Raw genomic sequence first — 27,807 nt, forward strand, 5'->3', positions numbered from 1 at the left:
GCTGGAAAACATCCTGAAAGAATCAAAAGCCAAGCATTGCCATACAGTATCGCTGCCAAGAAAATGACGTGAACGTAGTCACCAGGAACAAATCTCTGATATTTCTTTATATTTTATGGTATTTATAATCAGATCCAGTCTGAAAGAATTCTGGGTGGCATAACAGAAGGAAAGCAGCAACAGCAACAACAAAAACCAATATAATAAATAGCAAAATCAGAACGAAAAGAGCCAGTTGATGTAGCACAGTATTTTTCAAACTTAGCAACTTTAAGATGTGTGTGTGGATTTCAATTAAAAATATGCTATCTGGAGAATCCTGGTAATTGAGTCTACAAATCTTAAAGTTGTAAATTTGAAAACAACCTGTGTATTGATTAAGACCTTGAAACTAGAAAGCTTTGAGTTCTAGGTTTCAGACATGAACCACCTGCATGATTTTGAGCCAATCACACTTTCTCACATAAATTGGGAAATAGGAATCAGAATTAGGTATGTTCACTGCCTTAAGTTACATATCAAAAAGGCAAAATAGAAATAGAATAATAGCAATAATTCCTAAAACAGAACATAACCATAGCTAGAAATTCTAAAGTTCCGACATAAAATTCAAGATAGTTGCTACATTCAGCCAGCTGAATGTAAAGCACATAGAAATAAAGCACTTTTTGCCTGTTGCAGCAAGGTGTTACTTATTTAATTCAATTCAATTAAAACCTTTATTGTCAATGCACAACATGTGTACAGTGAGATTGGCTGAGCCTCCCTTAGGGCACTTATGCTTTATTGGGCAGTGTTTCCCAAACTTAGCAATTTTAAGATATGTAGGTTTTAAATCCCAGAATATTGCAGCCAGCAATACTGCCTGGAATATAATAATAGCAACCCACACATCTTAAAATGGTTAAAGTTGAGAAAGAGTGACTTGGGGAGAAAGGAAAGGAAAGGTCTGCTGCTTCACCGCACCCTAAGACCTCATAAGGGAAGGGACCCTTCAGCACACTCTCCCTCAACAACTGGGTCAGTGAGTAGAAAATTTGCAGGTACCGCCTAGAGCAGACTTAACCTCTCCCAATGTACATTTTTCATATACCAGCCCTGTATTTATCACTCGAGATGGCCCATAATGGCAAGTCTGTTCTATGCTGTTTCATAAAAGGCAGCACTTTGGAAAAATACTTATCACCTGCCTCATTTTGATACCTCTGAAAAGAAATGCATTAATTCCGCTGAGAAGACATAGGTAATTAATGCGGGCAGGGCTGACAGATGAATGTGTGCACATGTGTTGGGAGTGATGACATGCTTTCAGTTTTCACACTCAGGCACGTACATAACCACCCATCCTGTTTCTTCTTTGCTCTTAAAGGCTGACTATTCAAAGCAACCAAATGTAAAACAAGCCAGTATTCATATTAAATCTATTGTGTTCTTCAGTATCCCATGCATTCAAGTATAGCAGCAACAATATAATTTAATGTTACTATGAATGAGATTGGTTGAATATATGGAAAAATAGGGTCCATTCAGAGGACCAGGCAGCTCTTTTATTTTAATAGAAATGAAATCTATTTAAAAGCATCAGGGAGGCTGGTAAATATCCACTGGCACAGACCAAGGCAAAGATGGCATTGTTTTTGCTTGGGCAGGATGCTGAGTAAGCAAGCATTAACTGCAACATGTCAGGAGAAGAGGGTGGAGAAGGTGAAAACAGCATTATCCTTTAAAACTCCTGCAGTGTAAACTGCTCTAAATTTACTGGGAAATGTACTTCAAAATTATGGAAGACAGAATGTCAGCCACGGGTGGGAGAGGAAAGAGGCAAGGTTTTTGAGTCAGCCATACCCAGAATACAGCCTGAATAGATTCCCAATTTATTTGGTGCTCTAAATTTTCTTAGAGCCTTTCTTTGCTGCTGAGATGTTATCCACAAAACTAAACCACATAAAAGTAGCTATTTTCATTGCTGGCCCTGCTACTCTCTTCTTCAATAGAATAAAATACCTGTAGCTCAGGTTTAAATTGTAGTTCATGGTGCTCTCTGAGCTTGGCTGTTTGCTTGCAGCATTTCATTACATGTAGTCCTCACTTAACCACAACTGAGACCAGTAATTCTGTTGACTGTAACAGACTTATGTCAGTTCCGCTGCAGACCTTAAGCGAAACATCATATGACCCTGACTTGCAATTTTATTGCTGGCTTTTCCATTGACTCTGCTTGTTGGAAGTTAGCTGTGAAATGCAAAAATGATGATCATGGATGTTGCGATGGTTGTAAATGCCCACCAGTTGGCAAGTGCCCAAATGTCACCCAGATTTGGCCATCAGACCACAGGGATGCTTCAACAGTCATAAATGTCAGGACTGGTCATAGACTTGCTTTACTTTCTCAGTACCATCGTAACTTTGAACAATCACTAAACAGAACAGTCATTAAGTGAGATCTACCTGTACTTAACTAGGTGATATCATTGCTGTGTGGGAATTTAGTTTGTGCTGTTTTTGCTCTCTGTGATCTGACTGAGTGGAAGTTTTTTTCATCTGTAGATATCATTCCTTGGGGTCCCAGGGACACCGTCACCATAATTTTACTTGTCTATTTTCTTTCTTTTCACACTTTTTTACAGTCTTTATAAGATTGGGAGAATTATTGAATCCTCTGATAACTAAGTATGTGCTACATCCAACATAAGAGAGAGGGAGAGAGAGATCAGCCTGCTTCTATGAAATGGCTTTCTTTTTTTACAATTGGGTAATTTGTACAGGATAATTTGTAATCTGTCCCTTTGATTAGGTGGGCCATCTTTGCCTGCTTTGAAGCTTTATTTCATGATTTAGGATGATGTCTATTCTTTATCTTTCCTTAGCACTCTCAATAGCAATGTGTGTTTAAACTAAGTTAGCCTGTTTTAAGATTCAGTTCATTTTTGTATTCCTCCTTAAGATGGGACAAAATTATCTTATTGGTTTTGGGCAGTTCTGATGGGAAAAAGGCTCTAAGGCTGCCAAAAATCAGTTACTGCTCTTCTGACACAAGCCCCATGGACGGTTACGCAAACTTGAAGTGATATCATTTAGGGCAGAGGCCTACTTTGCAGCTGCTACTGTTCAAATTAGGAATCCTTTGTGTACCACTATAGGTATCTCCCTTCTGTCCTACAAAGCCACTTCTGAAAGGTTTCAACCACACCCTTGTGCTATTTTGAGATAAGCCCTGAGTTGTGATTTCCATCTCTGTGGGCTAGGAGTTCCCTGATCACTAATTCTATGATTAAATCTGATTCTGCTGGTGGCTCTAGGCTGCCAACCTGTAAATTAAATTTGTTAAAAAATTGGCAGAGATTGCAATGTATCTGGAATGGCTATCCCAGCATAAATGGTGCTGTAAATATTCTTCACTTGCACTTGCAACCATTTTCAGAGATACTTAAAAGACTTTACATTTGTAATGACACCCTCACATGCTATTTAGGTTATTGTCTGTTTTGTTGACTGCAGATGGAAAAATATAGATTGCAACATCAGCATGTAGGTTGCAGAATATACTACTATCAAAAATTACATCATGGTTTTTTGAAATAATCCCAACCCTTCTGGGTGAAGGACCAGATATCATCAGTGTGTGGATTACATTCAGTTATGCATCTCAACCCAGGTCATGTTGTCAGTCTTTTGTCCATGTCTGGAACAGTGGTGGGATTCAAATTTTTTTACTACCTTCTGTGGGCATGGCTTGGTGGGCATGGTGTGACGGTGGGCATGACTTGGTGGACATGGCAGGGGAAAGATACTGTAAAATCTCCATTCCCTCCCCACCCCACTAACCTGCTTTCCAGCTCCGTTCTCCTGTGCAGGGCAACAAAAGATGACCCAGCCAATCAGCTGGAACTTGGGAGGCAGAGAATAGATGGGGGCGGGGCCAGTCAGAGGTGATATTTGCCGGTTCTCCGAACTACTCAAAATTTCCGCTGTTGGTTCTCCAGAGCTGCTCAGAACCTTCTGAATACCACCTCTGGTCTGGAAGCAGTTCCAGAGATGGGACAGACTCAGGTTCAATTCCAACCAGTTGTAGATGTTTGGATCCCTGGATCTGGGGACATTTCATCTTTAGTTTTGGAAGAGGTAACATAAAAACATAAGCTGTCCTTACAGACCCCTTCTTGCACAAGGAACACTAGTAGTCTCTCAGCACATGACCTACAGTGAATCACACTGGCATCAGTAGATCATAGATATTGAGCCAAGATGCCGGTAATAACTTGGCCAAGGAGGCTTTGCCATTATCTGATGTGCCAGTCCTATTTCAACTCACAAATGGACTATTGCAATGCAACTTCATGAGTTTGCCATTGAAGATCCCTCAGAAGTTACGGCTGATCCAGAATGTGGTAGCCTAGGCAATGATAGACATGTTGTTGTATGTTTATGTGCTTGCTGCTGTCTGAGCTGCACTGCTTGCCAGTTGGTTTCCAAGTACAATTTAAGGTGCTGGTTACTAACTATAAAATGCTTAAAAGGCTATTTGAAGGACCCAGAACTATTTGAGGGATCTCTGATAGCTTCTGACCATCGAGAGGAAAAAGGATAGAATGAATGTGCTCCAGATCTCTTCAATTATTAAACAATATCATCTATTGAGACTTGGACTCACCATTTCTGCCATGGTGTTTTCACTCTGGAACAGACCCCCTATTGCTATTTCAAAAGTCACTGAAAACCTCCAAATCTCAGGGTACATTATATGTTGCTTCTTTGATATCCTACGGATGCTTTTTCTGAATTTGCATGATACCTTTTTCTCTCTTACTTTATCATCTTTTTAAGGTGTAAGTTGTCCACTGTCCTCAGGATGCTTTTACATGTATTGAAAGGTAAAATGTCTGATTACTTCGTGTTTCCTTTTCTCCACCCTGATCATGAGTCAAATGACGCATAGCCAGAGGTGTGTCCTTTCTATACACGTGCTATGTGAGAAATCCTTTTCAATGACCCTGCCCCGTTAATTATAATGTTTTTCCAATAGACTCTCGTGACCTGCCCTTGTAAATCTGCCAAGGTAGCTTCGGAAAGAGACGCCTGCCTTTCCTGTGAAGCTGGCCTTAAAAGGACAAAGGCTTCATTACAATTAATTATGAACTTAAACATACTAATGATTCTGACGGGTTGTTTAAAATAATGACCTCTTGAGGCTTGCTGGGGAAAAGGTGCTTGACTCCTGGTTTCACCTTCACCAATCATGCTCCTTAATTCTCTTCCTTTGATGTCCTCCACCCTCTGTTCCTCACCTGTACTAGGTTCACATCAAAGGTAGAGTTTTGGAAAGAAATTGGCTGGAACCGAGTTCTGTGAGATATTATCCAGATCAATTCATTAGCTCAGTGTTTAACAAGGTAGACAATGTTATCTCAAATAGAGCTGACTTTAGAAGTTTATGGTGGGAACTGCTGGGAAAGTAAAACTCATTTTAACTCATTTTATTTTGTTGTAAACAGTTCTATGCTACTTCATTATATATGAATATAATCATTATATATAAATAGTACTGTATATAACTATTATGTAACCATTATATATGAATATAATCATCCATCACTAGAGGCTTTGAGAAGAGATTGGACAGCCATTTGTTTAGAATGGTATAGAGCAGGGGTGTCAAACTCGTGGTGTCACGGCGGTTTTACATGATGTATCAGGGCATTTTCCCCTTTTGCTAAACTGGGCAAAAGAAAAAGTGAAAGAGTGTAGAGAAAGAAAGAGTGTAGAGAAAGAGTGTAGAGAAGAGCAACAAAGATGATTAGGGGACTGGAGGCTAAAACATATAAAGAACAGTTGCTGGAATTGGGTATGTCTAGTTTGATGAAAATAAGGACTAGGGGTGACATGATAGCAGTGTTATGATATCTCAGGGCCTGCCACAAACAAGAGGGAGTCAAGCTATTTTCCAAAGCACCTGTGTGCTACCTCTGGCATAGGTTTGCCACCACGGATTTAGACTATGAATGAAAGGCCTTTTTTTTTTTAATCTTCTTTAGAAGGAAAATATGTTGATCAAAATTCTCGTTCAACCAAATAAAGTTGTCTGGAAAATTGAATCACAGTCTTAATTTTTGTCTTGGTTTATGGGAAATAATTCTGTGAAGGGAAGTAATTGCTATTCTATAAACACAATTCAGGAATACAGGATTTCAGACTTGCTATAATTGAATGTGTTAATGCCAATATACAACAGGTGAAATGTCCTTTAAGTCAGGAGTCGCCAACCTTTTGGATCTCAGGAACAAACAAACTCATAATTTTAAATCCTCATGGACCAGAGACTCTGGGAAAATCCCCCCCCAAAAAAAAAAGGCTGCAAGAAAATTCCCCACCCTGTTTTTCCTACCGATTGATCATTCTTTATTTGAGATTGCAGGATACCGTCTCCAGCTCCGTTCTCGGCGGGGAGGAGCGAGACAGAGAGAGAGACTTTTGGCTTCATGCAAGGAAAGCAGCAGAAGCAGCAGAAATCTTTTTTCTCTCCCCCAAACTCTGCCAGAAATGAGTCTTTATGAGACTTGTTGCACCGGCGCAGCCTCTTGGAGTCGGATGGGTCCCAAAGACTCCTTTCTGGCCTAGTTTGGGGGAGAGAAAGAAAGACTTTTGCTGTTTTCCTTGTGTGCAGCCAAAAGCAGAAGAAGAAAGAAGCGGAAAGAAGCAGCCCAGTGGCCAGGCGGGGTGAGTGGGGCAAGTTCCCTTCCTCTGCCCTTTCCCCCCCTCACCTCACTACCTCGTGTTGTTTACAATGCAAGCGATGCAAGCCTTGTGTTCCCGTGGGCCATGTGGGCGGCACAGCCTTGTGTTCCCACACAGCCTGGATTAATTGCTTTGGGGAGTGCTTTGGGGGTGACCTTTTTCTATGGACCAGCAAAATTTTCTCGCGGACCACCAATAGTCCCCAGCCCACTGGTTGGCAACCACTGGTTTAAGTCAAACTCAGCTCTTGCTGACTTTCTGGATGTCTCCATATAATATTTCTTAGCTATGATCCAGAAGCCACTGCCTTCTTCTGAAGAATTTTTGACTATCGTTCTGCTACAAAACCCTGTGCTCCCCTTGAGATTTCCTCCTAAGGACTAGCCGGGTCCAACTTTGCTTTGCTTATATACACACTCATTTGCCAATTTATATCCAATATCCTTCGTATTAGCATGTGGAAGCTATGAGTGTCACAAAAAGCTTTGGAAAGAGACATGCTCGTCATTACAAGACAAGATAGAAAGGCCTGCACATGGATTAGTGAACAAACAAAAGTATACGATATCATCAAGAAAGAAAAAGAATTGAAATGGAAATGGAAAAGTCACATAGCAAGAAGAACTGATGGCAGGTGGACCAAGGCAGTCCTAGAATGGATTCCACTTGATAAAAAGTGTCCACGAATGAGACCTAAAACAAGATGGATTGATGACATCAAGCAAGTATTGTGAGCCCAGTTGGCAAAAGAAATCTCAGGACCGCATTGGTTGGAAATACGCGGAAGAGGCTTTCATCCTGCAGTGGATAGACAATGGCTAAAATGATGATGATTATGATCCTTCATACGACAATACAAGTATATTAACATTTAGACAATGTTAACAGAGCACAGATGGTATCACTTAGCTCTTCTCCTTTTTCTTCAATTCTGTTTATATTGAGAAGATCAGGAAATAGATTAGGAAGATCCGGAAACATAAGAGGAACAACATTCAGTACTCTTCAATCTGTACACTTCAATGTAAGAGTATTGTAGTGCACTGCATCTCTACTAAATCCTAGTTTAAAAAAAAAAATCAAGTAAGATGGTTAGCATGGGATACATTCAATGTGAACCTGTGAGCAGGTACTATATCCACTAGCTTAAAACTTCAGTTCACTTTCAGTTTCCTGTCTCCCTGAATCTTACATGCATTACAAGTCTGCCTAGGGATTTCCCCAAACCTCCACAGTAAATTTGCAGGCTGGGTGTGTGTGTTAAGAGAGAGAAAAAAATATCCCCTGTTGCATCCCATCTCATCAGCAAAATGTCATCTAATTCAGTTTCCCAACCTTGGCAACTTTCAAGACGTGGACTTCAACCCCTAGAATTCCCTAGCCATTCATGCTTAACCCACACTGGCTGGGGAATTCTGGGAATTGAAGTCCATGCATCAAAGTTGTCAAAGATGGAAAGCACTGCTCTAACTTATTTTTAACCCACACTTCATAAACATAAGGGCTCATTGTGCAGTTCTCTGATGCTGCTGAAATATAACTTTCAGGTCTGGGCTAGAAAAATTGGAACTGCTGGAAGAAAACGAAGTGGGGTGTTTACTATGCCATTAGCTATCCAGAGTTTTGCAGTCAATGTATAAATCTATACATTTAGCACATGAAGTAGTCTCTGTATCTCTTATACAGTACTAAAACTTGAATTGAATTAAATATAGGCTGGCTTACTGCAAATATGTTCAGAGGTGATGCAATTGTTTCTGGTTTACCGTATTACCTGAGCCAAGCCAATAGTTATGGTTTGTTCAACAAACCGTGGTTAGACAATGGTTTGCATACTACATTCCACAGCTGTTTTTAAATGAACGTTGCTGCTGTGTGAAATTTTAGATTATAAACTGTAGCAGCATGCTTTGGTTGGTCACCATTATGGCGCTTATTTCAAATCAAGTTCTGCATTACATTAGTTGTGGTAAGTATAGTAGTGTGACTGAAGGGAATTTTTAACAGGTCAACTGCTTGTTTCAATGGATCTCCAAAATGTTCTCAAAAATATATAGTTATTTTTTCATACATTTTACCAATTTTGTATATGACAGATCACATATATTTCTGTTCTTTCAAATAGAAATAGATGAGTACAACAAATGATGTGGGTTGTAATGTTTTATTTATCAAAAAGACTGTTAGATTTAACTTAGTAGTGATTGAAAGTTAGGTTTTGACCTAGCTCATAACATTATTAGCAATTCTCTTTTGGATCTGCAGGACAGTGTAAGAATAAAAGCAAGCATTTGCTAAAATCTGTAAAGAAGAGCATCCTTATGCCTGGCTTCAAATATCTCGCTAAGCTTTGTTTAGCCAAGATTCACTGCAGAAATCAGGACCATAAAGGAGAATATTTGTAGCTCAGGGGGTCCTTAGTGCTGAGTTTGGTTGCTTTCTTACAGATGTTTTGTTGATCCAGAGTAGGTAACGTCATCAGAATTGTTGGATTCCCTTAAGGCATCTTTCTCCCCACGGTTTTGAAGATTTCTACTAAAATACAGATAGTCCTCGACTTATAACCACAAATGAGCCCTAATTTTAAGTAAGACATTTGCTAAGTGAGTTTTGCCTCGACCTTTCTTGCCTCGGTTATTAAGTGAATCCCTGCAGTTGGTAAGTTGGTAACCCGGTTATTAAGTGAATCTGGCTTGCCACTGACTTTGCTTGTCAAGAAGGGGATCATATAATCTTGGGACATAGCAACGGTCCTAAATATGAGCCAGTTGCCAAGCATCTGAATTTTGATCATGTGACCATGGGGAGTGGAACTGTGTAAAATGGTAAGTCACTTTTTTCAGAGCCTTTGTAACTGGTCACTAAATGAACTGTTGTAAGTCAAGGACTGTGTTCAACTGGTCTCTAGATCTCTTCTAAGATCTCTTCTAAATCTAAGATTTCGTAACTGAATTAAAGTACGAGCTAGTTTCCCTTCTATGTGTTTTTCATTCAATTTCTATAGCTGACCATGCTAATCAATGATTCAGTGGTGATGTCATTGTTTATTGACATCACTGCTTATTTTTACCTTAAGTCCAGACAATACAGTAGCAGTTTGTTCAACAAACCGTGGTTACACAATGTTTGTATGTTCCACGCACACTTATTTTTTTTAAAAAATAAACCCTCCTGCTGTATCAAATTTTAGCTTGTAGTAGGAACCACGCTACCCTATTGCTGTCTATGGCCTTACAAGACCTGGCCATTTTTATCTCTCCATTTCCCTATCCCCATTAATTTGTTTCTCCAAATTGTTGTGTTTTTCCATCTGCCCCCCCCCAAATTCGGTTCCTATTAATAAAGAAATAAGGGCGGGATAAAATATCTAAAATAAATAAATAAAATAATGGTCTTTTTTTCTATTTTTTTTCCTCATTTCACCTCTTTTTCAGGACACAGCCCGAGTCTAAAAGAAAGACGGCCCTAGCAGTGTCCCAAAACACCCGGACTGGGCAGGTTGTCACCTGACCGCCCCGTCACCTCTCGCCGAGCTAAACCTGCCACAGCTTGGGCCCCGCTCGCCTTCCGCATTGCTTCCGAAACTAAAATCGAAAGCGGCACAAAACTGGACCTTCCTCCCCGCCAGGCGAGTTCCGCAGCCTGCGGAGGCTGGATTTTCCACTCGGCCCTCCTCCTCCTCCTCCTCCTCCCCCTGGCTTTTCCCGTTCCAGCAGGGGAGCCAAGCGCTCAGCCTGCTCAGGTATCGAGCGCGGCGGGCGGAAAGAGCTAGTGCGCTCACCTGTTGCTCGTCTGGAATCCCTTTTTCCTTGCGCGGGACAGGATTGGACAGGAAACAACTCTCCCTTGGCCTGGTTAGCTATAGGGAAGAGAGAAGGTGAGGAGAAAGCCCCTGGTGTCAGGAGGAGCAGAGGGGCAAACGCAATCGCGCTCCCGAGTGTAAGTAAATCGTCTATTTTCTGTGAAGAAAATAGTTTGGACATAATAAAATTACTTCTTTCTTTTGAAATTAATGTAACCCTGGAGTGATTCTTCGGCTGTTTATGGTTAAAGATGACGTGGGAATTTCGACTCAGTCACAACTGGTCTTCGGAAAATATTTTATGTTTTTACAACCCTACTACTTGGGAATGTAGGAAGTATTTTGTGCATCGCATTTTCAGCCGGGAACTAAAACTAAGGATTTAGGCGTTAAATAGGGCGACCTTCGTAAGTCTCTTCATATATTGAACGTCCTGTCAGTTTATGCTGTAATGTTCCTATCTATACCCGTCTACACCCATTATTTCCATCCTAGAAAGCACCGTTGGGAAAAGTAAAAATAATGCTGCCCTTCTATAACTGGTTTCGTATCATTTTTCTTGGTAAAATGTGGGTGGTTAGTTTATTGGGCTCAGCTAAGCAATTGATGAACTTGTACTTAAAAATATCTTCAGAATAGGTATTAACTTGTATTTTAAGCCACAAATCTTATAGGAACCAACTTAAAACTGTTGAGCTTAGTATTTAACAATGGAATCTTGGATTCTTGTATCAGTGGGTTGGAAATGGATCTGCTTAAGTTTGCATTGGTTGGAAGGGATACTTATACAAGAGTCTCCTTGTCTTTTGTGTTAGCTATCACCAAATGTTCCCATCATTAGTGTGGGAGAAGCTCAGTGGAATATATTTGTCCTTGGAGAGGAAGGTGAATCTGCTAGGAAATTCCCTTTCCAAGTTTGCAATATAAGAATAGCAACTTTATTCTACCTGATAGAATAGCTTTTGCAAAGCTTAAGACAGATCTGTGCTAGAAAGTGATTTGAATGTTATTTCTCCAGTTTAGCCTTTCAGGTGCAATGGAATTTCAGCTTCCAAAGTTTTCAGCAAGACCATAGCAATAATATTCTCTGGACGGTATTTGTTTCGTTTCCTAAATATTATTATGATTATGCCTTAAGGTGTAATAAATTAAGAAAGTGTTTATTTTTTGCAGATTAAAAACATGTTTATAATACTTGCTCAGAATTGGGGCATTCATCTTGTTAATTTCTTTGCTGTACAACTGCCTGAAAAATTCAAAGAATGTTCCTAACATCCTGCGTATCTACCTATTGTTTTTAATTGATATTGTTCTGGATTTGCCAATGCAGAAATTATATTTGACTAGCGGAAAGCAAGATACAAGGGGAAAAGCCGTTAACCCTTTTTAAAATGCATTTTTCCCATTTCAAATAGGAAACAGTCTACTTGCTAAAATATAGAGTGTAGCAAAACTCAGGTCTATGCACAGTTCATTATAAACATTACTTTAAGTGTTTGAATTGTTTCCCATTTTCTTCTACACACTTCCTCATGCTTTTGACCCATGACATTTGAATTTTCCCAATTGCAGTAGTATATTCTGTAGTTTCTTCCCCAAACCCCAAAAACTTTAACCTTAGACTGTCTACTATTGACCTCACTCCTTTCCTAAGAGGTCTGTAGGGGGCGTGCATAAGCGCACCAACGTGCCTACCGTCCCTGTCCTATTGTTTCTCTTATTCTTTTATTTTTCTTATATGTACCCATTTCATGTATTCACAACTATGTATACACTTATACTTATTATCTTGTAAACAATTGGCAAATCAAAATAAATAAAATAAATAAAAAATAAATAAATTCTCTGGGGGGTAAAATAAATACATTGCGAGTGGCCTACAGACCTGACTTTTACTCTGCACAGGTAGTCTTTCACTAAGAACCATGTTTTAAGTTACAATGGCAGTTAAAAAAAGTAACTTATGACTGTTTTCCATACTTAAGGCCATTGCAACATCTCCATAGTCATGTGATCAAAATTTGGATGCTTGGCAACTAGCTTGTATTTATGATGGTTGCAGTGTCCCAGGTCATGTGATCAGTTTTGCAACCTTCTGACAAGCAAAATCAATGGAGAAGCCAGATTTCGTTTAACAAACATGTCACTTATTTGAACATCTATAATGATTCATTTAACAACCGTGGCAAGAAAGGTCGTAAAATGGGCAACATTCACTGATATTTTGTTGATAATGTCATTGTGTCTAGGGAAGAAAAGAATGGGGCTCACACTGAATTACACTTAAGAAAAAAACCCATTGAAGTCATTGGTACTTCAGGGTAATAATGATAGTTCAAATCCTATTGCCTGTATCATGAGTACTTTATTCTAGCATCATACACTGAGGTGGTATTCAGCAGGTTCTGACCAGTTTTGAAGGACCGGTAGCAGAAATTTTGAGTAGTTCAGAGAACCAGTAAATACCACCTCTGACTGGCCCTACCCCCATCTATTCTCTGCCTCCCGAGTCCCAGCTGATTGGCTGGGCCTTCTTTTGTTGCCCTGCATAGGAGAACGGGGCTGGAAAGCAGGTTGGTGGAATGAGGAGGGAATGGGATTTTGCAGTAACCTTCCCCCAGGAGTGGGGAGGGAATGGAGTATCCTTCCCCTGCCACACCCACCAAGCCACACCACACCCACCAAGTGACACCCATAAAACCAGTAGTAAAAAATTTTTGAATCCCACCACTGATCATTCTTCTCTGTGACATTGATAATTTCAGAGAAAGTTATCATTGATCTTTATTTTCATTTATATGGCTGTCCATCTCAAATTCTTGATTCTGGGTAGATAACAACAATTAAAGGCACTTTATTTATTTATTTATTTATTTATTTATTTATTTATTTATTTATTTATTTGATTTGCCAATTGTTTACAAGATAATAAGTATAAGTGTATACATAGTTGTGAATACATGAAATGGGTACATATAAGAAAAATAAAAGAAGAATAAGAGAAACAATAGGACAGGGGACGGTAGGCACGTTGGTGCGCTTATGCACGCCCCTACAGACCTCTTAGGAAAGGGGTGAGGTCAATAGTAGACAGTCTAAGGTTAAAGTTTTTGGGGTTTGGGGGAAGAAACTACAGAGTCGGGTAGAGTATTCCAGACATTGACCACTCTATTGCTGAAGTCGTATTTCCTGCAATCAAGTTTGGTGCGGTTAACATTGAGTTTGTATCTATTGTGTGCTCTTGTGTTGTTATGGTTGAAGCTGAAGTATTCATTGACAGGTAGGACATTGCAATGTATGATTTTATATACCATGCTTAAGTCAGACCGAAGACGGCGTAATTCAAGGTTTTCTAGTTCTAGAATTTCAAGTCTGGTGGCATAAGGTATTCTACAACGAGTAGAGGAGTGGAGAACTGAAATGTGATGAAATGAAATGTGATGCATTGCTTCTCTTCATGATGGTAACTGAGATCAGATTAGAGCAGTGTACCTCTACTTTGTTAAATTTAAGAAGTGCGGACTACAGTTGTCAGAATTCCACAGCCAACATACTGTCTTTTCTGGTGTTCCTGGGATGTCTTGAAATCTGACCTTGGTCGCCCTGGCAGGTTAATATTTAATGCATTTAATGCATTTTTGGGGGGCTCTGTTGTAATGTGTGCTACCCTTAAGATCGTTTTAGTCTAGGCTGTCCATGTGATTTTATGGTTTAATTGTTTTTACAGTTTGGGGTTTTTTATGCCACTCAGTGTCCATATGAATTAGGCAGTAGGTAGGTAGGTAGGTAGATAGATGGATGGACAATTCAACAGTATTCTCGAAAGCAGACAGAAAAGCTAAAAGCACGTATCTAACACTATTTGCGGAATCTTAAATATTTAAAAGAAGTTTTCGGTAGCTGAGGTTAGAAGCTGGTGAATGGCATTGGCTTGCTCGTTTTGCTTTATTGTTTGCATATTCATTTGTGGAATGAAGAACTTTGACTCCCCAAAAAGAGAAGCTGAGTTGGGTTTCACTGACCAGGCAACTCGGCAGCCACCCAACCCCTTTAGTGGTTCCCCACCCACCCACCCAGCAATAATAAGACAAGAAAAGTGGACAGCTGGAACACTCCCAGTTTCCTGTGTAGGTAATCCCAGACAAGAAAGACACATGCATCCTGTGAAAACCCTCATCCTGGCATTTTGGGTGGAGTGGGCAAAAGCAGGCTGCTAGCCTAACACTCCAGTATCAAGTTTATCTGGATGCTGCAATCCTGAATCACCTGCTATGTTGATCTGATAGGCGTGAATTGAATGAATCAGGCTCATGGAGAAATGTCACTGAAAAATACTTGCTTCAAAATTAGGTCATGTTTCAACTTAGTGGGGACATAAAAACACATGGGGTGTCCCTGCCCCAAGGAATTTTGGTTTACGCCTTTCTTAATGACTTTGCGAGTCAGTTAGTGGAAAGTTAATTGGGGGTGCCACCTTTCTAGACCTTGTGATTTTTCTCGCTCACTACATTTTAAGCATTCTTTGTGGTAAGCATTTTAGTATATTTATTTGGCAATGGCTTCTTGACTCTTCTGAAGGGTAAAGCAGATTTGCCTCATCTAGTTTTTTTAAAAAATTTGTCTAATCTAGTATCACCCTGCTGGCTAGACATTATGGGAGTTGTAGTCCAACATATCAAGGTGATGCCTAATCTGGGAAGGTGTTCTGTGCAGATATCCTTGCGATGAGTTTTTTTTTTGTATCTTTGCAATGAGTTTTTTGTTCAGTGCTTTGATCACTTAAGGCAGTGGTCACCAACCAGTGGGCCGGGGACCACTAGTGGTCTGCGAGAAAATTTTGATGGTCCGCAGAGAAATGTCACCGCCAAGCACCTCCCAAAGCAATTAATCCAGGCTGTCTGTGAACACAACAAGGCTCCACCGCCCACAAGACCCATGGGAACACAAGACTTGAGTCACTTGCATTGCGAATAACACAAGGTAGTGAGGGGAGGAGGGAAAGGGCGGAGGGGGGAACTTGCCCCATTTGCCCTACCCACCTTACCTTGCCACTGGACTGTTTCTTTCCACGTCTTTCTTCTTCTGCTTTTGGCTGCACACAAGGAAAGCAGCAGAAGTCTTTCTTTCTCTTCCCCAAACTCCACCAGAAATGAGTCTTTGGGACCATGCAAGGCCTCCTGCTCTAAGAGGCTGCACTGGTGTGACAAGTCTCACAAAGACTCATTTCTGGAGGAGTTTGGGGGAGAAAAAGAAAGACTTCCACTGCTTCTGCTGCTTTCCTTGCATGAAGCCAAAATTCTCTCTCTCTCTCTCTCCTCTTGTGAACGGAGCTAGAGACTATATCCTGTGATCCCAAATAAAGAATGATTGATCAGTAGGAAACGGGGTGGGGAATTTTCCTGCAGACTTTTTGGGGGATTTTCCCAGAGTCTCTGGTCTGCGGGATTTAAAGTTATGAGTTTGTTTGTTCCTGAGGTCCAAAAGGTTGTCGACCCTTCATGTAAGGGGTCACAGGTCCTCCTTTTTTTCTAGAATAGGCTCCATCACATCCTTTCTTATCTCCTAGCAAACCTCTTTTTCTAGGAAGATACATTGTACACAATGCATTTAAGGAATGAGGGCTTGGAAAAGACAGTTTTGTGAATTTATTTCTTGGTCGTGATATTCCAGTTTCACTTGATGTCCTTGTGATTCTGGAGCAACAATAGAGTACTAAATAAGATATGAACAAACAACTTAAATAGTAAGTATTGCAAAGTAGTTCAAAAAGCCTTAATCTATTATCATAATCTTGCCAGTCTTTTTTGCTAGAATTGTAAGCACTGTTGCAGAAGCTAGAAATCTCAGAGCATCTACCAAAATGTTTATTGCTTGTTTGCTTAATTTGTGGGATTTATAATCTGACCCAATCCCAAAAGATTCTGCAACAAGCCTCCCCCAACCCCCTGAATTAAGCCACTAAATCTGAACAAAATCCAAACCAAAAATAACCCTAGAGGGCAAAGATAAAACCCCCAATAAAAATAAAAAGAGGTGCCTGTAGTCAGCCCAAACCATTCCAAAATGCTTTGAAAGAAAATAGTTTTAACTTCCCTGTGGAACTGCAGCACATACAGGCATCCATTCTTTCAGTGGCTGTTTGTGGTTACAACCAGCATTGAATGAGGAGGACTTGCAATGAGTCCTTGTAGTTGTGACTATTACAGTATCTTGGGAATTGCCTAATCGTGATTTGGGTGTTTGACAAGTAGCTTGCATTTGCAACATTGTAGTGTCCTGCCATCATGTGAACACTATTTGCAACCTTTCCTTCCAGCTTCCAACAAGCAGGCCAATGGGGAAACTTATTACAAACAGCAATTGTGGGATTGTGGAACGGCCAGAACTGCGTTTGTAAGTTAGTGCAGGCTCATAACATTGTTCTTTATCACCACATCACTTAGAATCAAGTTCCTGGTCCAATTTACATTGTTAAGTGATGATTGCTTATAGTTTCTCGGTGGGAGAGTCGAGGTAGTCCTCATTTAGTGATTGCCTAATCGAGTGACCATTTGCAGGTACGATAATTATGAAAAAGTATTCTTTTTTTTTTGAAAACAATTTTATTAGTTTTTAAAGACAAACAAAACAAACAAAATATAAAAACATCCAGCTTTCTTTCATAGATATACAAAAAAAGTATTGAAAAAGTATTCTTGTCAGTTGCCTGGAGTCATTGAGCATGAGTTGGGAGTGACCATATACATTTTCTTAAATAAATAGATTTTGTGATGAATCCTCATATTGTTTATTGATCGACTGAATGATTTAATTTGATTTGTGTGCCACACATCTCATTTAGAGGCGACACATAAAATTTTCCCAGCAGAAGAAAGCTGAAGTAAGACTATAAGCACAATTGCTATTTCACTTAACAATTGTTTCACTTAACAACCAAGTTTCCTTGTTCCCCCTTTTTCACCCCATTCCTAAGAAGTTATCTGCCATCAGAGAGAGTTTGGGTAATATACTCATTTTTATGGTTGCTATTTGTCCCAACTGTGAAAGTTGTATTTTGGCCCAATTATCCAGATCGTTTTGTATTTGCAATATTATTTTATCATAATTATCTTCCTTTGAAAAATGTGATGTCGTGATAAAGAACAATGTTATGAGACTGCACTAACTTACAAACACAGTTCTGGTGGTTCCACAATCCCACAATTGCTGTTTGTAATAAGTTTCCCCATTGGCCTGCTTGTTGGAAGCTGGAAGGAAAAGTTGCAAATAGTGTTCACATGATGGCAGGACACTACAATGTTGCAAATGCAAGCTAGTTGTCAAACACCCAAATCACGATTAGGCAATTCCCAAGATACAGTAATAGTATCTTGGGAAGATATCTAGTATCTTGGGAAGATACTAGAAGGAAAAGCGGCACAAAATTTCTTAGGTTACCCAGTTCTGTTCCCATCGCTTTCTGTTCTGATACAAGTGTGACCTACAGTTTAGCTCAGATCCCTTGTGCTAAATTCTAAAACACAGCCTCACCTGCGGGTAAATATAACACTGCTGGAAAAAAACCCTTTCACAGAGGCAGCCAGCCACCTCAGTGATCCCTGGCTAACATGTGCCATACACTAAATAAATTTGAAGCTGTTAGAATGATGTCAACTATGTAAAGCTCTCGCCAACAGAGTCTGCAGGTATTCATTATTATCTTGAAATCACAAGAAGGTTCATGTAGAGATATTTAAAGGCCACATGGAAGCATAAACAATCCTATGTTTATCTTCTCTGGTCTGTATGGGTAGAGTTGGAATTCACTGTAAAGCTGTTCAGAAGGTGATTTGACATGATGGACAGAATGTAAGTTGCCTTCGGTGATCCTCTACCCATCTAGCCACGGATCACTAATTAGTGCATATTTTTCATCAGAGAAATCCAGTGTAACATACATATAAAACAGTAGATTCACACACTGTATGTACTTGTTAAACTAGGATAATAATATGATTTTTTTGGAGTTTCAGAATTTTAGGCATTTTGTAAAGAACAAGACTTCCAAGCACTGGTTTTGAGATACCAGTTTGGGGTTTGATCAGTACTCGGGTCCAGATTTCATATAAAAACCTAGTAGTTCTTAATAGGCATTGAACTTGTAAAATATTTGCTCTGACCCTTATCTCCAATTTATAACAAATGTAATTTCCTGTTTCCTTTTGTCAGGGTTTTTTTTTTTTTTTTGTACAATTGCCCTGCTATTTTATCACAGTTCCAATTGATCTTTTTCTTCTATTTGCAAGCATCGTACCATTTCGTATCATTTACCATTGTACTTCTTTCTTAGGAAATTCATTAACGAGGATAACAAATCCCGAGAACTGCTGCTGAAAGTCCTTTGATTTGGTTGAAACTCTGACCAAAGATTATATGTTGGAATTATGACACGGAGGGACTTTTTCTGATTATTGGGGAAATAATTACTGTTCTTGGTGAAAGAAAAAACCTTTCAAAGCTTATATCACTAGATTTAAATGCCAACACAGGAGTATTTTTTTTAAAAAAGTAGCCTTTTAAGGCTGAGGTTGGATTTTAAGTAGCTGTAGAGATAACACTTAAAAAAATACAGGCAACACTACAAAAAATATGTTTCATTTTGGAGACTAGCAGCTACCTTGATTCTACCTGGGAACAGTCTTACCAGATGTCCAATAAAAGGAGGGACATATCCTTCTTTTCCTCAAATGTGCTTTGTCCAGCACGTATAGCCTTAAAAGCAGGGGTCTCCAACCTTGGGAACTTTAAGACTTGTGGACTTCAACTCCCAGAATTCCTCAGCCAGCTTTGCTGGCTGGAGAATTCTGGAAGTTGAAATCCACAAGTCTTAAAGTTGCCACGGTTGAAGACCCCTGCTTAAATTCAAATATTGTCCTGATTTTTTTTAGTGTCTTGGGCTTTTGCGATTTCTTTGAAGAAAATTGGACTTCTTTCATAATGGTAATTTTGATAATTGTAATTTTCTTTATAATGGCAATTTTTTTATTGTGATCAATTCAGTATTATTGCTAGCATATGTTCAGTATTATTGCTAGCATATATTGCTAGCATATGATTTATTGGAAAAATATTGCCATTGAAAAACCCATCTTTCTGATATTGGATAAAGTAATTCAGTAACCTGAAGGCCTAAGTCTTTTTTTTTTTTTTTTTGCAGTGTTTCACTGTAGTGTTGGTTGTGGATGCCATGAAATTTAATTTTAAAATTAGTATGTCTTCCTTTTCCCCCATTTAGCCTTTACAGTTGTCCTTCTTTGTCCTTTTCGGATATCTGGCAATCCTTTCTGTGATAAGCCAGACTTCATTAGGGCAGTGGGTTCATACATTTAATTTTATCCAGGGTTTGAGTTTGCAGTAGAAATTCCAGTATGACAGTTGCAGCAAGTTTGAAAGATATATATATTTTAAAATGGCACCAAGTCCATCAGTATACACAGATAGAGAATATCAATGTGAAAAACCAGTGGAGGACATTTAAATATTTGCTGGCTATGGGGAAGATTTCAGACAGCTCTCAGAAGAAACTAAAAAAACAAATTTATTCTTGTATTTTTGTCTCCTTGTATATAAAACCATTAATGTTGTGGGCAGCACAAGACTGAGCCTGAAATTTACAAAAAATTAAGCTGGGATGTTTTCTGCTTTTTCTGGCTTAGGGAAAGAGAAAGTGATACTCCTGAACTTCTTGTTTGGTTTCAACTTGACAAAATCTGGGGGAGGACACCAAGGGAGTTTGTGACCAATATCCCCTTCCCTAGTTTCTCTATGGCCACAGAGAGTCTGTTCAGCTACCTCCCTTCTGTTTTTCTGCCCTTGAAATTTTCTGTCTACTTCTTGAAGGTATGAGTTGATCCTCTTCACATTTGGGACAAATGTGGTTGGCAGCAGATACTTAATCACCACAGAAGAGACAGAATTCTTAAGACAGAATTGGCAATTGTGCTTTCCCCTGATCCTGTTTGAAAGCCTTGGCCCAAAGGCTCCCCGCCAGCGGAAAGATAAAAACCTTGGACCCAAAACTGCAGCTATGCACGCTACATTGCCTGGCAGCTTCAGATGTCACTTGGGAGGAGTTGACCCATATTTTCTGTCTCCTTGTGTCACCGTTCACTTTTTCATCCTTCCATCCGCAGATACAGATAGGTGAGATTCTGTCAAGTGGCCCAGGTGAGTCAAAGGGAAACCTCCCCTTTCAGAGCGAGGAAAAGTAGGTCTAGGTAGGTTTAGGTATAGGTAGAACAACAAAAAGGAGAGTGATTTCAGAGAAAAATCTTTTATCCTTGATCAAGTCTAAAGACCCCAAATACTGGTAGGTAGATGAATTTGTGGTGGCTGACCCTTTCTTTCAGAAGTCTTCCTTTCCTCTTGAATTTTCTTTTTCTTTCTCAGATTTCAGTGCTAAATAACGTTACCACAATAGTATGGTTCTCCAGAAGAGAAGTTTTTTTCTTAGAATTGTCATCTTCATAAAACATCAAATTCAATAGCAGAAGGTTGGAGAAATCTTGCCTAATATGTGTTTTTTAATATAAAATCTGAAAATAAATATGTTTTTACTAGCCAGTTGTTTTAATTTTTTTTTCCTAAAATAATAATAATATAAGGAGCATTGTCTACAGAGAACGTGTCGGGATTTCCAATGATCTAATTATCTAAAATAATGTAATCCTTGTTTTTCCAGGTTTTTAAGGGAGCCCTCTTATGAATAGAAAGGTTTTTTTCTTCTGATTGAGCACTGGGAAGTGACTTTAGTTGACATGTCAGTTTTGGATTCCTGTAAGTTCCCTTCCTTTCCCCAGCTTAATACTGGAACTATGTCAAAAATCTGCATAGAAAAAAAAAGTAAACTAGAAACAATGTAGAGGGAAAGTTAACTCTATGATATCATTGTACAATAATGTAGAAATTTTTTGGAACTTTCCTATGGTAATGGAGCATATCATCCTAATGCTCCTATTCTAAAGTCTCTGCTGTTTTATGCAGTTATCTCCAGTTTTCCACATGAAGAGAGTTCCTGCACTAAATTACTGGAGGAAAGCAGGGAAGCTAGAATTTTTCTTTTCTTCCTAGATTTTTTCTCACCGTTGCTGGGTTTATTTTTTTTTCAGATTAGTAAAGTGTTGATCTAGTTGTGACAGAAGTTGATTTGGCCAGGTCTGCTGTACAGGCTGAGAAAATCACCCATCCAGTTTTTATGCCTAAGGTGGACTCAAACTCACAGTCTCCTGGTCTCTAGGTGGTGCCTTAATGTTTTTCCTGAAATTGCAGGGTCCACTTTTTGGGGGGGATAGGCCGAGAGCAAGGGTCTTCAACTTGGCAAGTTTAAGACTTGTGGATTTCAACTCCCAGAATTCCTGAGCTAACATGACTGGAGGAGGAATTCTGGGAGTTGAAGTCCACAAGTCTTAAAGCTGTCAAGTTTGAAGACCCCTGGCCGAGAGGGTCAATCCATTGGTTGCAACAGGCACATTTCAGCCCATGAATAAAAGAAGTCCTGGGATTTCTTTGGGACTACTTGGATCATGAGCAGATATTGATCCCAATCAGCCTTGGCAGCTCTCAGTGGATGAAATTCAAGCATGAGAAATAAATGTGGTAGGGAGAAGACCAAAGCAAAATATTCCCAGGTTGTTGGTGCTGCTTATTTTGCAGAAGCCGCAGGATAGTTTAAGCCAGAGAATTGCAGAATTAGGTTTTCTGCCACTTCAGATGTCTCACTTTCCTCCCCTTCCTTCCTCCTCACACCCTGGCCTTGTTTAGTAGTTCATCGTTTGATCACTCAGATTGGTGACCTTCTGCATGCAAAGAACTGTTGAAAATATGGGTTCAAGTAGTACCACTGGAGTATCACTTAAAGACTACAATCTGTCTACTTGGGGGACAGGAGCTGACAGTGACTTGAGGTCCCATAATCAATTCAAATAGTTGCTATTCCCCATCATATTGGAGAGCATCACTGGCCTTCTGTTCCAAGGATAAGAATCATAGTTCTACAACGTTTGCTGAAAATGCAATTCCCAACAGTTCTAGTCAGAACTGCCTAAGGTGATAGATGCTAGGAAATATAGTTCAGTATTAACAGAACCGCCACTATTCCCCACCTTTGCTTTAGATTTCAATGAGTACGTTCTGCTTCAGCAGGGTTGATAATATTAGCATTTAAATGTGTTTTTTATTATCTGCTGGAAAAGGAAACAAGACATGTTAAACTCCTTTCAAAACCAGTGGTTGCCTAATGTACAGTTGACTTGGAGATTCCCTTGAATTCAGAAGTACTTAAGCATATGCAACTCTGGATCAGGTCCACTGCCAACACATTGCTCTAAGTCAGATTTACACCCAGTTCACCCATTGGCCTTCAGCAATCTTTTGTGTGTTAGCAGTGGGCCTGATCCAGTGTTAGACTTTAGCTCTTCTAGTCTTCAGCCATATTTGACCTTAGTAACCAGGAATAATAGTTAATATTCAGCACATCTGGAGGTGGAAGAGCTAATATCAGTGCTTTCAGAAGAGCTAATATCAATGCTTACTTGACATTCCTCTACAGTGAACCTTCTCCAATTATATAGGGCAGAATTAGGGACTTAAAATGTGCTGGTTTGCATTTTATGATTAGGTAGACTACATAGTTCTGCTTTTTCCCCTTCTTAAATGTAGAGATATGTAAGTTGCCCATACATATTTCTGTTGTAGTATTTCCTCTGTTGCAATTTCTTAACCAACCATAAAATGCTATTCCTTTTTTTTTTAAAGGTAGAATAAGAGGAAGAGAACATACAGTAATGGAGTATATGAGTACCGGTAGTGAAAATAAGGAAGAGTTTGACTTACTGCTGACAGATTTAAATATGTCCGAAGTAATTGACATCATGGAGAACCTTTATCCCAAAGGCGACCTGACAATTTACAAAGACAACCTCATTGCTCTGCATCCAGAAAAGAACAAAAATGAGGAGCGGACTGAATCTTTGCTCTTCAGCCGAAGAGAAGTTTCTTTGCTTTCGTGTGTCAAGTATGGGACTGTGGAAGACCTACTGGCATTTGCCAACCAGGTGTCAAACACCGCAAAGCAGTTATGCCAGCACAGGAGACAAGAATCTGGAATCATATTAAACATGGTGTGTGTTTTCTAAAACCTCCACCAGCTATTCTGTATGAATGCATTTCGTATGGAGCTTGGCTCAAAGCTGTGGGTTTTGTGGCTGGATTTTGGAGTCTTCGACTATTTAGGTCTGGCTGATAAGATTTTGCTGACCAGCTGTTGCTGTCCACAGGCATTCCTATACTCTTATCAGGTTGTATAATATCTAAATATGGGAGTTAGATATTATTTAATTCCAATGTGGTGAGGTGATGAAGGTATTGGACTAATAATCTCAACTACTGCACCTTGCTTGAGTGACTTGGGACCTCTCACACTTTTTCTCATTTTTCTTGTGAGGCCCAAAGGTCCTGGGAAAACTCTGAAAAGGGGGGGGAAAGGTCCTCCAGATACCACTTGAAGCTCCAGGAGAAAATTATCTAGTACAGGAAAATGGATCTTGGCCTGAGCTATGGTTTCTGCAAGCAGAATCTTTAGCTTGGATTTAAGTTTCTGTTTGCAACTATAATGAACAAATCTCAAGAGTGCAATACTGTTATTAGCACCTAGCTGAGCTTGGCTTCTCTCAAGTAGCTAATCAGGATTGGACTTGATTAATACTTGCTGGGAGGTCATCAGGGAATCCCAGGTTTTAGGTGAGGCTGAACAGACGAAAAGAAGCAATTGCAGAGCCTTTCATTTAGTGCCCAAAATTTGACATGGATGTGTCAATGAAATTGCCAGGCATTGAGCTTGCTGAGTGAAACCTTATTGTATAAATTGATCCACTTTCTTAAAAAGAGAATTGCAGCTATGAACATAAAACTAAAATAGATAATTTGCCCCTTTCTAGAACGTATAAAATTATCACCTTGTGACACCCTATATGAAATTACATTGAAGCTGCCTTCCAGTTATTCTGTTTGTCTTTCTGTCTGTCTGTATCTATCTATCTCTACCTCTACCTCTACCTCTCTATCTCTACTTCCACCCACCTATCTATTTTATATAGCCACCCATCTCACCAAAGGCAACTTTTGTGCATTCCCCAACTTTAAATCTCAGCCGTGATGCAATTAAAAATCTAAACATAGATTGAGACAAATATCTAAAGTCTGAGCATTAAATGTGTTAATTAATATACCACCCATCTCACCGATAAGACCGTAGACAGCATACAAAGTGGTAAAAAGATCAATATTAAAAACAGTTTAAATTATTAAAATTATGCAGATCTTTCATGTTTCTGTGGAAAGCATATTTGTCAGCTCTTATTTATGGTTGTTTTAACAATCCTTGCTCACAGTTGCTATTCGTGACCATGAGGACTAGAAAATTAGGTATTCTTGACAACAACAAATTAAAGATGAAGTTTGCAGGTTGAAATTGAGACCAGGAAAACAGGATCTTCAAGCTTCTTGTCACTTCTCATGAAGAGAGGTTGCCCTTTGATTTCTGTCAGTTTTTTTAGATGAGGAAAAAGGGAGGCTAGCTTATAAACCACTGTTTATAATCAAATGGTGGACAACAGTTGTGAGAAACCATTGGATAGAATTAGTTGGCATTTTAGTTTTGTTTTTCATATGCTCAGTTCTTTTCACAAGGTTTTCCAATCAGATACCATACCATATAGCAATAGCACTTGAACTTATATACTGCTTTAAAACCCTCTGTAAGTGGTTTACAGAGTCAGCCTATTGCCCCCAACAATTTGGCTCCTCATTTTACCCACCTCAGAAAGATGGAAGGCTGAGTCAACCTTGAGCCTGGTGAGATTCAAACTGCCAAATTACAGGCAGCTGGCTCTAGCAGAAGTAACTTGCAGTACTGCACTCTAACCACTGCGCCACTGAGACTATATTATGTCTTGCCAGCCCATTCCCCATTTTGTTTTCCAACTTCAGCTTTGCTTGTGTGCCAATTCAATCATGGCATCAAACACAATTAAACTTCCATAATACAGATTAATCTCTGTAGAGGCAGTTGAAATCCCACTATTTTAGAGCAGATGAAGCTAGGCTTAAATATAGTAATCTACTTGCTATACTTGAACTCACCCCAAGTATTTTGATATTTTTTCCTTGATTAATTTTCCTTTGGAGAATTTTACCTTGTAAAAAAATCCTTGTACTTTCAAAGAACCATTCATTCTTTGAAGTAGAGGAACAATTAGATTTCAAATTTCTTCTGCATCACCTATTCTGAGAAAAAATTAGTTTCTATTCCTCTGCCAACCTCCTGATACAACCTTTGAAGACAGAGTACCTTGTATTTGCTCTCATAGCCAAACTCTCAACTCTGTAGAGCAAAAGGTTAGGAGATAGTCAGAATTACCCAATAAACTACTAAGAGGACTCCTTATGTCAGCCTCCTGATTAGGCTGTCAATCAAGCTGTTGCCAGACAATTAAGTGTTCTATATAACGACTACTATGGTCATGGAACTTTCTCTGGTAGAAAAAGGGCTGTAGCTTAGAGCTTCTTTTTTTTTAATTTGTCAATTGCTTACAAGATAATAGGTATAAGTAAAAACATAGTTATGAATACACGGATACATATAAGAAAAATATAAAAACATATAAAAGAAACAATAGGATAGGGACGGTAGGCACCGTGTTGCTTGTATTGCTGTGAAGACCACTGCCTCTGCCAGTGAAAACGGAGCTCAGGCAGCTACGCTGTACCACCCGAGCTCCATTTTTACAGACAGAGGGCTGCAGGATGCCGTTGCGGCTGAAAACGTGGCCTGGGTGGGCCCGAGCTGAATTTTTCCTGACAGAGGGCTGCAAGAGGCTATCGCATACTCCCCAAGCATATACCCCTTGAGCTCCATTTTTCTGGGAGGGGGCCATGTCCACCCCAGCCATGCCTTCCAGCCCCCCCAATGTCAAACACAACCATGATGTGGCCCTCAATGAAATCGAGTTTGATACCCTTGCTTTACAACAAGTAGAATTAGCTCATCAGGTCATGATTCCTATCTAGTTTGCCTCTGAGGACAATATCCTGCACATCTGAATCCAATTGTAGGCTATGCTGTCTTTCAGATGTCCATTCCCTTGGCAGCATATGTTTCCTCAGTCTCCCAGGGTCTTTCTCACATACCAGTTACAGGCTCAGTCCCTAGTAATTTGCAACAGAAAGACCTTTGTGGGGGGATGTAAGATCTCAGAAAAGGCATTCCAAGGTAAAGGTAGGTGGTTGGTGACATAGATTAATTTAGTATGTATATTCCAGTAAATACACCCGTATTTCAGAATAAAAATGTTGTGAAGGAGTATTGTGTTTTGACTTTCTTCTTTATCTCAAATATCTTTAAATAGATCAAACCCAAAAATGGGCGCTATAAGATTGACTCGGATGTTCTTCTATTTCCTTGGAAACTAACATACAGAAATATTGGGACTGACTTCATTCCACGGGGAGCTTTTGGGAAAGTATACTTGGCGCAAGATACAGAAACCAAAAAGCGGATGGCTTGTAAGATGGTAAGTTTTCTTAATTATCTTTGATAATTAAGATAATTATGATAATTGCCTGCACCATGTTAGGCCTTCTCTATAATGCTGAAATAAACAAGATCTATTTGTCCCTTTATGATGGAAACCGGCATTTTGTAAATGTACTTCCTCCAATATGCATATGGTAGACTCAAGTTTTGAAACTCAATCTAAGTATGACATATCCAGTTCTCTTCTTCTTTGGGAGAGACTCCATATATACATCATCAACAAATGCTGAAGTGCCACATATGTGAGATGGATGGCAGTATTAATTTAATAAATAAATGTAAATATGGTTTAACAACCACCTGGAGGTGGATAACTATGCTGAAACTAATTAAGTCCGGTCAGGATAAGATAGAACATCACACTTGAACAGTCTTCATTTGCCAATCAGATCCATGGAAGAAAAATGGATTAGCACTGGAAGAATGAGTCAACCAAAGCTTAATGCCCTGTGGGTTGGGATGGGATGTTATAAGCATTCTATTATTAAAAAAGGATAGAAAGCATCTGCATATGTAGACATTTATACTGATGTTGGCATGCATATGATTTAAAAGGACACAGCAGGGTTTTATAGTAGAAACATATGGAAGGATTTTTATTTCTAATACTTTGCCTGAATTGCTGACTAAAGAAGTACTTTCT

At 39.4% G+C, this 27,807-nt stretch overlaps 1 protein-coding gene and 1 long non-coding RNA gene across 10 annotated transcripts in view; one reads left to right on the forward strand and one right to left on the reverse strand.

Moving 5' to 3' along the window:
- Positions 1 to 7,302: 7,302 nt before the first annotated feature.
- On the reverse strand, positions 7,303 to 10,391 carry LOC148128776 (uncharacterized). Its single transcript, XR_015745764.1, has 2 exons — positions 10,156 to 10,391; positions 7,303 to 7,793 (listed from the first exon to the last, which is right to left on the reverse strand). It is a non-coding gene; the product is annotated as an uncharacterized LOC148128776 (long non-coding RNA).
- A 47-nt stretch (positions 10,392 to 10,438) lies between these two features.
- Positions 10,439 to 27,807, forward strand: part of MAP3K8 (mitogen-activated protein kinase kinase kinase 8) — a 32,756-nt gene continuing 15,387 nt past the window's right edge. The window contains exons 1-5 of one of the 9 annotated variants that reach the window (XM_087946199.1): positions 10,464 to 10,671; positions 20,414 to 20,740; positions 21,255 to 21,349; positions 23,327 to 23,691; positions 26,977 to 27,141. In XM_087946199.1, coding sequence (XP_087802325.1) covers positions 21,331 to 21,349; positions 23,327 to 23,691; positions 26,977 to 27,141 — 549 coding nt within the window. In that variant the 5' untranslated portion in view covers positions 10,464 to 10,671; positions 20,414 to 20,740; positions 21,255 to 21,330. Of the gene's footprint in view, positions 10,672 to 20,413; positions 20,741 to 21,254; positions 21,350 to 21,681; positions 21,810 to 23,326; positions 23,692 to 26,976; positions 27,142 to 27,807 lie in introns of those variants that run through there. The other 8 variants (XM_087946204.1, XM_087946205.1, XM_026672174.2 and 5 more) reach the window with 8 other exon arrangements.

This window comes from Notechis scutatus, chromosome Z, assembly GCF_049901735.1.
Source record: "Notechis scutatus isolate UNSWTSFEM ecotype Mainland chromosome Z, rNotScu1.2, whole genome shotgun sequence".
In the NCBI taxonomy this organism is placed as follows: domain Eukaryota; kingdom Metazoa; phylum Chordata; class Lepidosauria; order Squamata; family Elapidae; genus Notechis; species Notechis scutatus.